The sequence below is a fragment of the Camelus dromedarius genome, chromosome 33 (assembly GCF_036321535.1).
Source record: "Camelus dromedarius isolate mCamDro1 chromosome 33, mCamDro1.pat, whole genome shotgun sequence".
Taxonomy (NCBI): Eukaryota; Metazoa; Chordata; class Mammalia; order Artiodactyla; family Camelidae; genus Camelus; species Camelus dromedarius.
In genome coordinates, this window is record NC_087468.1 from 7,772,955 (window position 1) to 7,789,263 (window position 16,309).

A 16,309-nucleotide genomic window follows, 5' to 3' on the forward strand; every position below is an offset into this window, starting at 1 on the left:
CACGGCCTATTTAGTGACACTTTCGTCACATTTTTTGTGCTTTTTATTGGTGATCTTGCTGTTTTAAATGGTCCCAACATAGTTCCAAAGTGCTATCAAGAAGGCTGCGACATGCCCTCTGGAGAAAATTCATGATCAGCTTTGTTCAAGCATGCATTAGGGTGCCGCTGGTCAAGAATTCAATGCTAATGAGTCACAACATATATTAAATAAGGTGTCTTTAAACAGAAACATACAAAAAAACAGATGTATGTATTGACTGGCTGATGAAAATGTTGGGACCAGAGGCTCACGGGAGCCCAGCCCTGTATAGGATCAAGTCCAGCCCCATTTTTCACTTGAAGAAACTCAATCCCAGGGAAACAGACGGACCAGCATAAGGTCACACAGTGAATTACTTGCAGAGCTGGGACGATAAAGTCAGTCCTTCTGCTCCATCCATCACTATTTCTAATGCAGTGCGATGGCTTTACCTCTGAGCCTCCCTCACCACTCTTTCTTTTTATTCCGCATTGTGTAAACTCCTATAATTTTTATAGGGGACCATAGTCCTAGTAAAAACAATCATAGTTTATATGGCTGGGTGTGATCTGGAGCTAACTCGCTCATTTCAGCCCTCCCATAGGTAGCACTTTAATCAGGTGCTATTTTGTTTAAATAAGCTCCAAGCTCACCCGTGAAAGAAGAAACCAGTGGAACCCCTAATTTCCGTCACTTTTGTGACAGAGGAGGATCAAAGCTTACACAATGAACTCATTTGCTGTTCTGCGGTGGAGCTGCTGTAGGAGTCCGAGCAAGGCCCTTTCCCCTTCTGGGCCTTCATTTCCTCATTTTTTAAATTAGAGTGACAGACTAGGCCAACGCATCTCACTCCTGGCTGCATGTTCGGAACTTCTACATAACGTACAAACATACCTACACCTGGGCCTCGGCACCAGAGATCCCGATTGTCTCGGTCTGGGTGGGGCCCAGGCACTGGTGCCATGTACATGCTCCCGAGGCGTTTCTAGCACACAGCCTGGGATGAGACCCACCTCACTAGGTGACCACTAATGCTCCTTCCGAGCTTTAAACTGTGATTCTGTGAATAATCGACGAGAAAACAGTCGTGTAATTACATGCATATTTATAACAGTGAACACAACACGTCTGAAAACATTCCGTTTCAAAATGCCTGCTAAAGAGACTTTAAATTACTTCAAAAGGCGGCGACTTGCCCAAAGCAAGTATAATAAAGGCATAACCATCTTAAACATGACAAAATGTGTCCTGACTGGTCAGTTCCAAAACGACCAAGACACGGTGTGATGCCACGTGATGTGCACATCTCCAGGCTTCCACATTGTAACCGGAAGCTCATTTTGCCGTGAGGTCTTAAGGTACCATGCTAAGACATCAGTTAAATTTGTCATTCCATCTTTACGATGTCAAATAACTGTAAAGACACACTTGGTAATACGAACTCATCTGCAGAACGGAACTTACTTTAGAGACGCAAAAGAAGGGACGGCACTCATCATCCCGGTCTCCGCCATCTCAATGGCGTGTTTTATTTCAAGCTTTTTATATAAGGACACGATGCTTGACTTGGGTTGGTTTTCCCGAATCAAAAGCTTCCGCAGGTATTTGTCATCAAACTTCTTAAATCTAGAAATAAAGAAAATCAAAGAAACAAAGAAAATCAATTAATTAATACAACACTGAATAAGAAAAAAAAACCTGTTTTTGCCAATAAAATCAATATATATGTATAAATTGGTAAAACCAATGAAATATACATATGAATATATGTATATAACACACACACATATACATATATACATATATATATCATATCAGTATGTTTTTATGTATAGCCATGACATACAGGCATGTAATGTTCACTAATTATAGATTAAGACGCATATATTTCTATATTTCCTACTTCTCTGCTCCTCCCTTTCAGCAAAATTACTCAGAATTGTTGCTGATACTCCCTATGTCCAGTTCCTCGCCTCTGACTCTGTTGAACACGCACAGATCAGGATTTGCCTCCAGCTGTCCACTGAAGCCACTCATACTGAGGTCATCGGTGATTCCCCCACCAACGGCCAACTACTGGTCCTCACCTCTGCTGACCTCTCCTGCTTAAAGCGCTGTCTTCCAGGACACACACTCCCCCGGGGGTTCCTCCTACCACTTCCTCAGCCTCTTTTGTTGGGTCTTATCCTTCTTTCTGGCCCCTTAAGTGGGGGTGGGCTCAGCCCTTGGTCTCCTTCCCCACCTCCACTCACTCCCCTGGCACACCTGTCCAGTCTCATGGATTTTGATAGCATCTCTATGCCCATGACTCCCAAACTTGTACCTCCAGCTCCAATCTCCCTCCAAAGCCCCAGAAATGAGCCTTCAGCCCCCTGCTCAGCTTGGCTATCTAACAGGCATATCACCTGACATGTCCAAATGGATCTTCCCCCACGGTCCTCCCCATCTCAGTGAGTGGCCACGCCACCAGGTCAGAACCCCTGATGTCCTCTCTGAGTCTCCTCCTTCTCTCATATCCCATGTTATGGCCTGAATTGTGTCCCCCCCAAAAATTCACGTGTTGAATTGCTGCTCCTCAGAACGTGACTGTACCTGGAGACAGGATCTTTACACAGACAATTCAGCTAGAGTGAGGTCACTCGGGGGCCCAAGTCCAATGTGACCGGTGTGCACATTACAAGAGGGAATTTGGACACAGGCACACACAGAGGGAAGGTGATGTGAAGCGGCAGGAAGAAGGACATCTACAAGCCAAGGGGGGCGGCCTGAAGCAGATCCTTCCCTCATAGCCCTGGAAGGAACCAAACCTACTGACACTTTGCTCTTGGGCTCCTGTCCCCTAGAACTATGGGAAAATGCGTTTCTGTGTAAGTCCCCAGTGTGTGTACTTTGTTACAGCAGCTCCTGCAAACGAATACTTTGTATCCATTCTATCAGCCATTTCTGTTGGTTCCACCAACAAAACACATACACCATCTAACCATTTCTCACCACTTCTCCCGCCACATCCCTGGTCCAGGACATCATCATCTCTCAGCAGATTCCTGCAACAGGCACCTGACTGGCCCCCCTGCTCCCTCCCCTGTGTTCCTGCAGCCCCTCCTCAACACAAGCCAGAATGATCCGGCTGAAAACGTAAGTCAAGCCACTCAAGTCCTCAGCTTCTCACTTGAGCAAAAGCACAACCACCTGGAGGCCCAACCCCCCGGGAGCTGCACCTCAGTGCTGTGCTGCTCAAATTCGGGTCCAGCCTCTCTGGTGTCTCTCGAACCTGGAGACTTGACAGCGCAGCTCCACCTCTGGGCCGCCATATACTCACTACTCCTGCTAGGACCAGTCTTCCCCCTCCACCTGCAGGGCTCACTCACCGACCTCCTTTAAGTCCTTTCCTCCACAGTCATTTTCTCAAAAGGGCCTTTCCTATCCATCCTGTTAGAACTGCACCCACAGAACTTACTATTCTATTTCCCAGGTACATTTTTTTCTCCATAGCAGTCATCAATTTCTAATATTCTATATAATTTACTTATTTTTTATATTTTTATTGCAGTATAGTCAGTTTACAAGCAATAGAAATAAAAGCAAAATAAACAAACAGGACCCAATTAAATTTATAAGCTTTTGCACAGCAAAGGAAACCATAAGCAAAATAAAAAGACAACCTACAGAATGGGAGAAAATATTTGCAGAAGATGAGACTGACAAGGGCTTAATCTCCAGAATATATAAACAGCTCATACAACTTAATAAGAAAAAAACAACCCAACCCAAAAATACAACTTACTTATTTATCTTATTTTCTGTCTCCTGGCACTAGAATGATCCATATGGGCAGAGGTTTGTTTTGTTTGTTTTCCTGTGTCACCAGTGCCTAGAACGGTGCCTGGCGCATCGTAAGCACACAGGTGGACGGGACTGTCCGGCCCCAGTGCCTCCCTTTATCCATAGCCTCTGCCATGTTACTTGGCAATGTCCTTCCACCACGGCCTAGGTGGCCTGCTCTGCCCTGCTTCCTGCCCCTGGGCTCCCTCACGCTACTTGCTTTGGTCACTGGGCTATCAGCAGACGCGATGATGGGAAAAGAGGCTTAACATGGGCTTGCTCGTGGAAGCTCACCTCTTTTGTTTCCTCATCACCATGAGAAGGACGTGGAGTGACTCCTTAGTCCCAGGACAGAGGTGACAACCACATGAAACAAGAGTTAACCTACCCCAGCTACACCAGAATCAGCGCAACCAGCCGACCCACTGAGGCAAGAGCAACACCAGCAGATCAGCCAGTCCCAGCTCTGATCAGCCAACACTCAGCCTCTTGACTCAAATACCTTAACAACAAGTGACTATTCTTTAGAGCAGCTGAGTATTGGGTGAGTTTGTTACGTAGCACGATTGGGCCGATATTCAAGTGAATCAGCCTGCAGTCAACATTGGTCGAGGAAAAAAGACTAATGTATGACAGTGATACCATCAGCCCAAGGAGGTCTATGGGCACACCTGTGCTATGAACAGAACCAGTGCTAACCCACATCCCCGGGGCTGCTCCTTTGTTCTAGATACTGGACGACTGAGAATCATTACACAGCGGCATCCTGAAAGGGCTCATGCTATGGACTGGCCGCTACGTGAAACACCAGACCCACTTCTTTCCAAGTTCATTTTGAATTTCATGTGAAGACCATTGAACCCGGTTACCTGGAAGCAACACGATCTTTTTAAACTTCTCTTATTATTGTTACTATTGTGTTAGCGTTTCACTAGAGCCCCACAAAAGGAAGAATAAGCATTAAAGACAATGACATCCAATCTATTTAGCGCAGGGACGTGCCCTTTCGTTCTTTGCTTTATTTCCATCCCTTTCATTTCTCTGCCAAGTTACACAGAGGAGGCTTCTCTCACTATCATTAGACTACTTCTGCTGCATGCGAGAAACTTCTTTACTGCATGATCCTTTCAAGTCATTCTCAAACTGGCAAACAAGTCCAGAATTCTCTGGCAGGACTATTCGAAGTCCACAGTAGAAGGATTTCAGAGGAACGGGAAAGATACCCAACATACCTAAAACAACCATTTGCCTTTTTATGCCATTTTTAGTGTCGTCAACAATCATGCACACACCGGAAATAGGATCTGAGAACTAATTTTAAAAGGAGCCTCTGTTGGCACCGAGTCCCTCCGGCCCAGCTTCCCTGCTCTACCTGCAACACGCAGCGTGCTTGACGATCTAGAAAATTATTTGAAATTGATCTGGAAAACCTCATGCATGGAAACATGTAAGGGAGGATGAAGTTATTAAGTAAAGTATGTCCACTGCAGAGAAGAATGTTAGGCACGTAACAATAGTACCTTTCAGACATCAGTCAAAGGTGGCTCTGCCACCTCTAGTGTTTAGAGTCCAGTTGGCCGGGAGCCTGCAGATGTCTGCCTGGAACAGACTCACATAGAAAGCGTCTCTGCCCGGAAGACAGGACGTAGCCAGGCTTTCTCTGGATCCCTTCCTTGCCCTGAGTTCCAGCCCAAATCCACAGGATCACAGGGTTCACCTCCTCCATCACCTAACGCTGCCCCAGGGCCTGCTCACCTGATCCCTACAGCGCATCCAGGTCTCCCCGTTCAGGAGGCAGAGGAGTGGGAGAAACCGCGAGCCCAGGCTTCACTTAGGAAAAGAACAAACTGTTCTAGGTCCCCACTCTCACCTACCAGTCAGGAAAGGACTGACAGGATGTGAGAGAAAGAGAAAAGTGGTTGGGTGGACAGGGAGACAGATAAAAGGCATGGCTAGGAAAAAAGAGGCAGAAACATCTGTGTCACTGGCTTGGCGGAGATGAGGATGGTCCCAGGGCTGTAAAGCAGGGGAGGGCGGAAAGTCAGAGGCAGACAGAGAGGGTTGTCTGGTCTACCTCTTGCCTCCACAAACGTGAACACTGCCCAAGACAAGTTGCTTTTTTTTTTTTTTTTTCATATTTTTACAATGGAGATTTTCAGTTTGCTTTATTTTATGATTCTGTGCCCCCATCTGGCTGCTTGGATACTCTGCCCACACAAATCAAATATTTTTCCTTTAGTTATGAAGTAAGGCTAAGTCCAAGGGGCCTTTCTACATTAGTAAACAGTGTGGTCAGGCTTGTAAAGGTTGTCCTAGTACTTACAGACTCTGTAACTCATGTTATTACTTAATGATGTCACACATGCACACACACATACACACACACACACCTGTTTGCTGTTTGATTGTTCTGTTGCCTTTAGTATATTGCAGAATTTTAAAAGCCTGAGTCTATGGCTTATGCTTTTCATGTAGTCCAGAATCATGTCAGAATAATTGAGCAAACAGTAAACACTCAAAAATGCACGTAGGTTAAATGGCATAAGTCAGCAGGTTGGTCAACTTTGTGTAAACTAGCAGCGGGGGCGGGGGGAATCTGTTAGCAAGTTAGGAAAGGACAAGAGGGTGGTAGGTTTCCACCAAATGTAGTTTAGAACCTGCCCCTCTCTCTGCAGGGAGCAGCCAAAATGCTATCCTTCAAAAGTCTTTCCCAGCCAGTGAGGTGCCAGTGAATGTTAACAAATTGCTTTATGAAAAAAAAAAAAAAAAGGCCCTGATTTGTAGCATTTGTCAGTTCGATGGTACACTCCCACCATGGCTGAATCAGGTCACCAACGTGGACGGCACTGAACTTGGAGCTGGCGGGAGAGGCACACGGTCAACTCCCATTAGCCCGTGTGAGCTGGCCCTGCACCCCACCATCCCAAACGCTGCTGTCAGAATTAATCCTTACCTTTTGATGCCCTGTTTTTCAGTATATATCAAAAGCATGCACCTAAATCTGCTTGGCTGTAACATCCTTGAAGAGAGACTGAATCTTAATTAGCCACACAGAGCCTTTAAAGGCACTAGATATATATATATCCAGATACATATGTATACCCATATAAGGATACACATTTGTGTAAATGCACACTATCTTTCATTATATAGATGCACATAATCTTTCAGGTAAGTTTAGCTTTGAAAAATATTTGTTATTTCTGCAAGTTTCGTTATCTCCTGAGGTACTCTGAAGCCCTGCATTGGACAAAGCCCCTCAACATGTGCACAGGAACAAATAGTAATAAAATCTCCACTTTTAACCCAACAGGCTGCATTCCTCAGCCTCCCTTGCAGTGAGAAATGCCCACATGACTGAGTCCTGGTCATACAAGGCCACGCCATGCAATACAACTGGAAGAATTGTGTGGAAGCTTCTGAGAACTGTGGTTAGGAGGAAGCTGCATGTCTTTACTGACTTTCTTCCTACTTGCTACCTGGAATGTGTATATGATGGCTAGTGCTGGAGCAGCCATTTTGGTCTGAGAGGCAACCTTGGAAATGGAAGTTCTTAAGGGCATCAACTAGTTGGAAGGGTCCTGGGACCATAAGGGGTCTGTGGAGCAAAGTTCTCTATTAAATGTACATTGCAAACTTGCTGTTTCCATAAGAGAGAAATAAGTGTCTATCTGGTTAAAGCTACTGTTGTTCCAGGTCTCTGTTAGAGCTGAACTCTATCTTAAAGGACATACCATGACACAGTATGAAAGTCCTGTAACTCCAAAAATCAGCATGAGTCAATCTGTCTGGCTTCCACAGTGAACCAGAGCCACTTCAAAAATAATGGCATAAAGCCTTCTTACTTGTCTCTCCAAAAGTTGTGACCCCAGTGTCCACAGACATCTTCAATCCCCGTCTTCACGTGATCAAAAAACTAAAACAGAAAAAGCCAGCTGATTGATTAATGTTTACCTGAACTCAGTCATTTCCATTTCTATTTATAGAAAAATTACAATGCTTATTTTTATTTGTAGACATTCTAATTATAGAAATTTCTCTTTATATCAAGCTTGAACTTCCAAGACCCTCATAGTTTTTGCTTTTTGGTTGAATTTTTAAACTGAAAACCATAAAACAAGAATTCACCTTTGAACACACTGATGAGATGTTTGGCATAGCAATCGCAGGCAATTCTTAACACTATTTTTCTCACCACAACAGTTTGTTCATAATTTTGGAAAGTATGAAATACAGTAATAATTTTCCAGTAGAAACATTTCAGATTGAAGGAAGGAATGTGAGGGGCCATGTTCATTCTATGCCCAACACAAGCCTTTCTCAGTCCCCTCCCCCGGCCCCTTCCCTGCTCCCCCTCCCCCACCTCTTCCTCAGGAAGTGCTGTCTGACTTAATCCGATAATTTCCCTTTTTCTATTGAAATGGTTATACTACAGTAACACCTACCCGACAATGGATTTCCTCACTGACAGCTTGCTGCTTCTTGTTGGACCTCTTAACATCAAGGAACTCCACCAGCGGCCGGATAGTTATTCCCTGCACAAAAAAAAAAAAAAAAAAAAAAAAAAAAGGCGGGGCAGAGGGAACCCTCCTGTAAAATTCAAGAATAACTTTTATTCTCCTAAGCTTTGATAACCAATAAAAGATACCCTGTTCCCAAGACTTAACACAGCCTGTGTAACATTTTGTTCATTTATTCTTCCTCTTTAATAGCTGGCATATTTTCAGAGAACCATGTCCCCAAACCTGCTATTGGAAGTGAAACACTGGACAGAATGATGTTTTCAACTTCTCGCATTTTAAGTCATTCTAAGATATACAAGAAGAAAGTAATTCCAAGGAATAAGAAAGTATGATCCAGCTCAGAGGAATCACCTCCTTGAACTACCCTACCCACAGAAAACATTTCAGTGATTCTTTCATTCACTCATCTTTTAAAACAATTTTAACTGATGAGCTTCTACGGCAGACGAATTAGGGGCTTGGGCGTTTGGGAGCAATCTTTGCTGGTTAGTTATCTTTGCTAGTTTGATAGTTAAGGACCTCAGCTTGAGGACTCTAGTCTTACACGGAGAGGGAGACACACAAAACCAGCTACAGAGTAGGCACAGGTGGAATGAGAGGGTCAAGGAAGGCTCTGTTGAGAGAGAACCCGGGATCCGAGTCTTACAAGACGTTGGAAGCATACAGATCTAAGACCAGCAGTGAGAAAGGACCCGGTGTGAGTCTGGGCAGGTTCATGGGGCACTTGGGAAATGGAGAGAAAAATAAGCCATGTAGTAAACTAGGAAGAGAAAAAGATTCCTTAATAAGATAAAAAAAAAATAAATATATATATATATATCTGTTAGGAATCCATAGTGAGCATCTGACTCAGTAATGTAACACCAAAAGCGTTTCCACTAGAACCAGGAACAACGCAAGGGGACTCCCAGCCTGCCGTTCCACACGGTCTGCTTGTCCTGGTCAGTGAAACAGGGAGAGACAGAGGGAGAAACACAGATACTGAAAATGAAGTGACAAGGTGCTGACAAGGTGCTGCTCATGGGTGACCCAGATTCTGTCCTGAAAAATCTACAACAATCTTTTCTCGTTTAAAAACTACGAGAAAGTTTAGTAAAGTGACTAGACGTAAAACGAACGTACACAAATCCATCCCCTGTACTAATTAAAAAAAAAAAAGAATAAATACCTACAAAATAGCAATGAAAAATATATGTACAGAGAGAGAAAGAGAGAGAATATTTATAACACTAGTATATATGAGTATATTATATATATTATTCTATATGGATACTAAATATATAATAAAGTAAAATTTATATAAAGTATGTATATATTTTTATACTATCTTTACATATGTATATAATATATTATATAATCCTATCATGAAATACACAAAAAACCTTTACAAAGAGAACTATAAAACTTAATTAAAGGATATTAAAAAGATGAGTTTTAAAGACACGTACAGGTCCTGGATAGGATTCCGTATCAGTATAATGATGATAATTTTATCTCAACGGATATGCAATAAATACGATTCCAGTAACATATTCCAAAGGATTTTTAATGGAACATGAATATTTGGAGGTCAAGAAAATGTTCTAAATTAGGCCCCCACGGGGATTCCTGCAGGTCCCTGACCCGGATGCATTCCAGGATCTCACCCCTTCTCCCCATCTTGCTGCTGCCACCACAGAGTCTTGCCTGACCGTGGCCCTGGCCCCCAGGCGGCATTTCCTACTTGTACCCCTTCCTTTTACCGCTCTCTTCTCACGGCTGCAGCCAGGGCATTCTTTTACAGATAAAACATATCAGGCGTCTGCACAAAACCTTCAGGTGGCTTCTGTTTCACTTGCAGGAGAGCCAGAGTCCCAGCGTGATGCGGGACCCCAGACCCTCCCCTGCCGCACGGCTTGCCCGCCAGCCACGTGGGCCACAAACACACTCCTTCAGACCTGTGCCTGTCCTCTGGTTTGCCTGGAATGTTCTAGCCTTAGCTAATCCCTTCATCTGCCCCCCACCCAGCCTTGACTCAAACGTCATCTTTTTTCATCTTGCCTGCCATGAGGTTCTGTTCAGCACCGTATCACCCCGTCCCCTCCCCACCCTCCCCGTGCCTGATCCCGGCCACTTGTACAGCATCTTGCACCTTCTAACACACTATCCAATTTCCTTACTTATTATGTTTAGCTGCCCCCGCTCCCTGGAGCAGAAGCTTTGCAGGCTCAGGGACATTTCTGTGTTGTGCTCACTCTTGGCTCCTAAGTGCCCAGAGCACTGTCTGGCCCACAGCAGGAGTCCCAGACATATTTCCTAAATGAACATCGTCAAAGCAGAATCTCCTGAGCGCTGGCTCATTAACTTAAAGAGATCAATTAATTGGCAAGGCCAGGGTGTTGACCCAGGCCCCTGTCCTCCCCTCTACACTTTCTGCCTCCTAATTTCAAGTGTGCAGGCACCCCTCCCACCATTTCAAATGATGTGCTGCTCAGCGGAGAGCCCACGTCAGAGAGCTGCTGGCAGGTCACCACACAACCAGCATTTAAGGAGCCCATTTACTGGGTCCGGGAGTAAGAGAAACAACAAGGATTAGCAAATTCAGTTCGTAAGCTTCTTAGGTCATGCAGCTGAGTTTCCTTAAATAGGAATTCCTCTGCATGGGCCAGGTGACCACACTGGTCTCTCCTGGGCGCCTGCACAACCCAGTGATGTGAGGAAATACCGTCTTCCCTTCTGTCCTCCCCTCTGCGACACGGCACCCTGGAAGAGGAGTTCGTCCCAGACATCTCGCTTCCTCCCAGCAAAGGAAGGGACCTCGCCGGGAGGCAGGGCTCCACTCACCAGGATGAAGACGGTGAAGAAGATGACCACAATGGCCGCCGTGATGAACAGCTTTTTCCGGGGAAACACGGCAGCGGGCAGGAGAAACACCAGCGCGAAGCAGATGGCGCCACGCAGGCCGCCGTAGGCGATGATGAACTGGTCCTTGAAGGTCAAGGGGATCGTCCGGAACCAGTTGATGACCTGCGTCAGGACAAAGACACCTGAGAAGAAAAAACGACACCAGAGAAAACAGACGGTGTGAGGCCAGAACACAAACCCATGAAGAAGATGCATTTCTGGGGTGTCAGTGACGGGGCCCCATCCTGCCATCTTCCCCGCGCGCCTTGGCCTCCGGGCATCACCAGGCTCCCAGGCCTCTGTTGTCTCCAGGCGGTGGGTGAGAATGTGGAGTCAGAGAAGTCAAGAGAGGTCAATTCAACTTAGAGGCATGAAAATACTCAGGGAAGAAAAGAGTGTGTCAGAAAGCAGGGAGAGGAGGAGGAAGAGGAGGTGCGGGAGGAAGGAGGTAAGAAAGATGGAGAAAGCCAGATGCAGGAGAGAAGTGGCAGTGGCAGCAGCAAAGGGCAGGGGACAAGCAGAAGGGCCAGTCTCTGCGAGGAAGCACGTGCTCATTACCCAGCGCCCTCCAGATCAGGCAGAAGGCCAGGGTGAAGCAGACGAACGCCCAGTTCCACTCGTGGTTCTTGCCGACGGTGGACACGCCCATGAAGATGAAGATGAGCGTCTCGCTCACGCTGCTGAGCATCTTCATGAAGTACTTGATGGTCGTGTAGGATTTCTGGGACACGTTCTCTTCCACGTACTTGTTCATGGTCATCGCACAGGCTGTGATTCTGCAGGAAGAGATGTGGCTTCTGTTTAAACAGGACAACGGTCCAAGTCGGAATAGACGGGGTCTGCACTCGGCCAGATGATGGCTCTACCCTCTGCCCATGACTACAGCAATCTCAACTAATTTTTTTTTTTTTCTGGATGTGATTTGTATCCTTGGAAACCTTACTGTCTCGGGGGGTTTTCATCAATACCCAGGGCTTCGACCACTGGAATCTGCCCAGCTTTCTAGGCTGTGGGACATCGGCACCATCAGCTGGGCTACACAAATTAAACACCATCAGAATCACAAATAAAACAAGTCCATGATGCATTCAAAACCCACTATCTTCCTCTAAAACCAGCCCCAACTTCTCTAATTCCTCTGGTGCCCCAAATGTGAAGCTATTGCCTAAAATGCTAAACTTGAATCTGTGGTCATGCTGGCCACCTCTCTGCACCTTCTCAGTGCCCCCTCACCATCTAATTGGTCACCTAAGTGGTTTTTCATCCCTCATCCTGAATCTCTTGGACCCACTTACTACTTCTCATTTCTACTTCTCATTTCTACTTCTCTAAGGTATCCACTTCTGGGAAATTCAAAATGTATTAATAGGCTCTGAAAATTCCTAAAGGAAAGAAACTCTTCCATTTGTTTTCCCAGCACTTCCAAAACTCTGGGACCCCAGGGCTCTCCACGTCCCTGCCCACGACACCTATTTTAATGTATTCCCAGGTTCTGAGGACTCGGATCTTTGGAGCCATGGTACAGCTGACCGCACGGTTGTTGGCATTCCCTGACCTTGTGTGGTGGCCGCCACCAAGTGCATGTCGCCCGTAAGCCGGGCCAGAGCTGCTCACACGTGCTTGGTGACAGAAGCTGGGGGAGCACTGTCCCACGGGCCTGACGCAAAAGCCTAGAACCTCCACCAGCACCAGTGGGCAAGAGGGACTGGGGACACCACCCCCGGCACCCATCTGAATGTCAACCACTGGTTGACTACACGTCTGAACACCTCCATCTTTCATTTATTTCCTTAAAAGCAAGAGTTGCCTGATACAAAGTAACGAGGGTAAAAGCCAGATTAAATCGATGAGGAATCTGAATCATAGTATGTTTTATAAAGAAAAGACTTATATACAGCAACACAAACGAATGAGCCTTTCTTAAATGTTGCCAATAGTTCAATTCAAAGAGTGAACGTTTGTAACAGAAACAATCAAGGCCGTGAGTACTTCCTGAATTCTCTAATCCCATGGAAAATATACTTTAAAACAGTTTGACTGTAAAGCATGAAAGCTCACAGACAAATAGGGAGAATAATGAACACCAAAGGACTGCCCGCCCAGCTTTTTCCACTCACTTTTATTTTTAACAATAAAGCATCAAAAAAATAATAATAAAGCACCAGCTGTGGAGTTGAAACCCGTACCTTTCTCACACTAACCCTGTTTCCTTCTGTTCTTCTTGGATTCAGGTTTCTGCTGTTGTTTATTATTCAAAAAGTGATTTTTTTTAGATGGAAAATTGCTTTGGGGGTCTGTGCTAGTGCATTCCCTCTGAGATCGTGTTCGTGTCACTCACTGGGAAAAATACAAGCCACACGGGCAAAAAGTAATCTTCAGTCCATTCAGTGAGTGATTTAGCAAAAATTTCTATCCAGAAATTATTGAAAAATACAACTCTGGTGAAGGAATGAAAAAAACACATGAATTTCACATGAATGCCTACAGGATCATTTTCCACTGCCTTGTATCCTTAACTTGACACCAGAGCGATGCGTATGTCTGCCAGACTCCTCCCTGTAACTCAACGCTGCCTCCGACCAGCACAGGTGAGACCCTGGAGGGGGAAGAATGCCCCTTGGCAGGTACCAGAGGCCCCAGAGTTGGGTAGTGCCCCGTCCAGGAAATATGGGTGTGCCTGTGACCCGGATGGGGACGTCCCGTCTGGTCTGCACATACAGCTCAATGCACACGTCCTCTCAAGCAAAGACCAGGAGGTGTTTCATTGCAAAGAGGGTTCTTTTTCACCGTAGGATGCTCTGACCTACATCAAACCACCTCACCCTCATAACATCCTACATACATAAAACTACAAGTGAGTTAGTCTCCCTTCAGTTAGCAGGGTACACACAACACAGTCTCCCTGGAATAGGGGGGAATAAAACCTTCCCCGCCCCTTCCTGGATCACCACCTACAGCTGATAGTCTGAATCATGGCCATAAATTTGAGTCTCCTTCATTTTTCTAAAAGGATTAGGAGAAACTTCTCGAGCTGGGGGACGGTGCAGGCTGGCTGGTGCCTGGCTGGCCTCAGCCACACTGGGTTTGGAGTACGTGGCCAGAAGCATCCTTGCGTAAGCGGTCATGTCGCAGCACATCACAGCAGCACGTACAGAGAGGGGAGATTTCTTTCTCCACCAAAGCGAGCACGTGAAGATTTCCTGCCTGAAGTCCACAGCTCCTCATCCTCATTCTGAACGTCACTGTGACAATACTCACACCAAAATAATAGCCCAAAAGGACTCATTTTACATTTTAGAAAACTAGTTGAATTTCTCAATCCAAAGCTCCTTCAAACATAAAGCCACTGGCTTTTAGTATTCCCGGTACGACCTGACTTTTATTAGCTCACGTCATTGAATCATCTTTCTCCCCACTTTTCATGCAACTCTCTCTTTCACAATCTTCCGATTTAGTTCAAAGGATTGTGACTAAGAGTTGAATATCAACCGACATGTTCTTAGCATCTACTCTGGGTCAGAGTCTGTGCTGGAATCCAAGAAGACGTGAGCAAGTAAGAGGCGACTCCTACTTTCAAGAGTTCGTGGTCTTCTTTCTGCCGTTAGACCTGGTTCCACCATGTGGGTGGGACCCCGTGGAGGTAAGGCATGGACCGAATTCACCGGTGCATTCCTCTGTGTTACTGCCTCGCCTCGTATTATGGTTTAATATAAATGTATGACCATTATCACCCACTTAGAGACAGAGAAGCCATGACTCAGGCAATTCAGTTTGTAAATACAAGTGTGCTTTCATCTTTTTTTTAAGAGCGGTCCATTCTCTAATTTCTATTCCCACGTTAGGAGACCTGTTCCGTAATCTGAACTGCTTGAAGTGAGAATTGGGCTGATAGAAAGAATGTTGCAAAATTCTTTTGTGCCCGTTTCATACCTGTGTGTGATCTTACCAAGTATGGATTCAATTGTGGGAAAACACAGCCCGAATAAGAGTTGCAGATTCTCAATAAAGACTTTGCCAAACATACAGGCAAACTCCACTCACCAGCACCAAGCACCAGCAGAGACAAAGAACCATTAAAAAGCTTTCTCTGAATTGAGCCAGGTCTTGTGGTGACTCAGGGTACACTGTATGTTCTCAGAATAAAGTACTCACTCATGTGAGGTAAATTAATTATTCCAGGGCATGAATTTACTACATAACAATTGCCTCTTCTAGGAAATCCAACAACCAAGAGAGAGTGAGTTTGACATATGAGAAAATGAAAAAAAAAATTGTTTTCAAAGGAATATACAAGCATTAAAAACTGAAAAACCTTTCCTAAAATATCAAAAATGAAGTAAGTTCAAACTCTTATAGACACCTGATTAGTCATACAGCTTTGCACGTTTCATGGATTTTCCGTATCTTTTTTTTTTTCTCTCTCCTTTAGATGCTTTCAATTCCATTCAACTACTGTTTACAGCCTATTTCCTGGCACCTAAAGCAATCATGGCTTTGCGGAAAGAACACAGTCAAGACCTCAACTCATGGTCAAAAGTCACAAAGCATCGACTTTCAAAATACACGGCATCCACGGACTCTCGTCAGGGACTGCTGGCAGAGGCATGAGAGGCAGGAAGACTGGACCAAGATCTTGATGATAGAATGGAAGTCTTCCAGCTGGGGAGCCCCGGGTGTGCCCTGGGGGTGGGCTGCAGGCAGGGCCTGGGTGTGAGACACGGCCAGGCGGCAGCCCTGCGCCCAGGAACGCGCGGTGTTCTCAGGATTCCCGAGACAGGTGCTCCGGGAACGCCAGCGGGGGATGCTGTGTTCTGGAAGCTCTTACTGCTCTCCCATGGTGCGTGAGCCACGTGACTATGAGAAATCGTGGGCAGAACACAAATGCCTGGACCCCATCTCAGACCTACGGAGTCAGAATCTCCAGCTGGAGCCAGGGATCCCGCACCCCTGACAACCTTTCCAGGTGATTCCGGAATATATCAAAGTTTGAGAGGAGCAGAGGCAGACTGTTCAGAGGAGGAAGAATGAATGAGAAAAAGGGCTGAATCGTGGTCTTTTGG

At 45.6% G+C, this 16,309-nt stretch overlaps 1 protein-coding gene across 1 annotated transcript in view; it reads right to left on the bottom strand.

Annotated features, from left to right (window-relative positions):
* Positions 1 to 16,309, bottom strand: part of SLC9A2 (solute carrier family 9 member A2) — a 55,658-nt gene that overhangs the window by 7,908 nt on the left and 31,441 nt on the right. The window contains exons 4-8 of the mRNA XM_031441037.2: positions 11,808 to 12,025; positions 11,190 to 11,392; positions 8,289 to 8,378; positions 7,689 to 7,759; positions 1,486 to 1,647 (exon numbers count right to left, since the gene is read on the bottom strand). Coding sequence (XP_031296897.2) covers positions 1,486 to 1,647; positions 7,689 to 7,759; positions 8,289 to 8,378; positions 11,190 to 11,392; positions 11,808 to 12,025 — 744 coding nt within the window. The remainder of the gene's footprint in view (positions 1 to 1,485; positions 1,648 to 7,688; positions 7,760 to 8,288; positions 8,379 to 11,189; positions 11,393 to 11,807; positions 12,026 to 16,309) is intronic.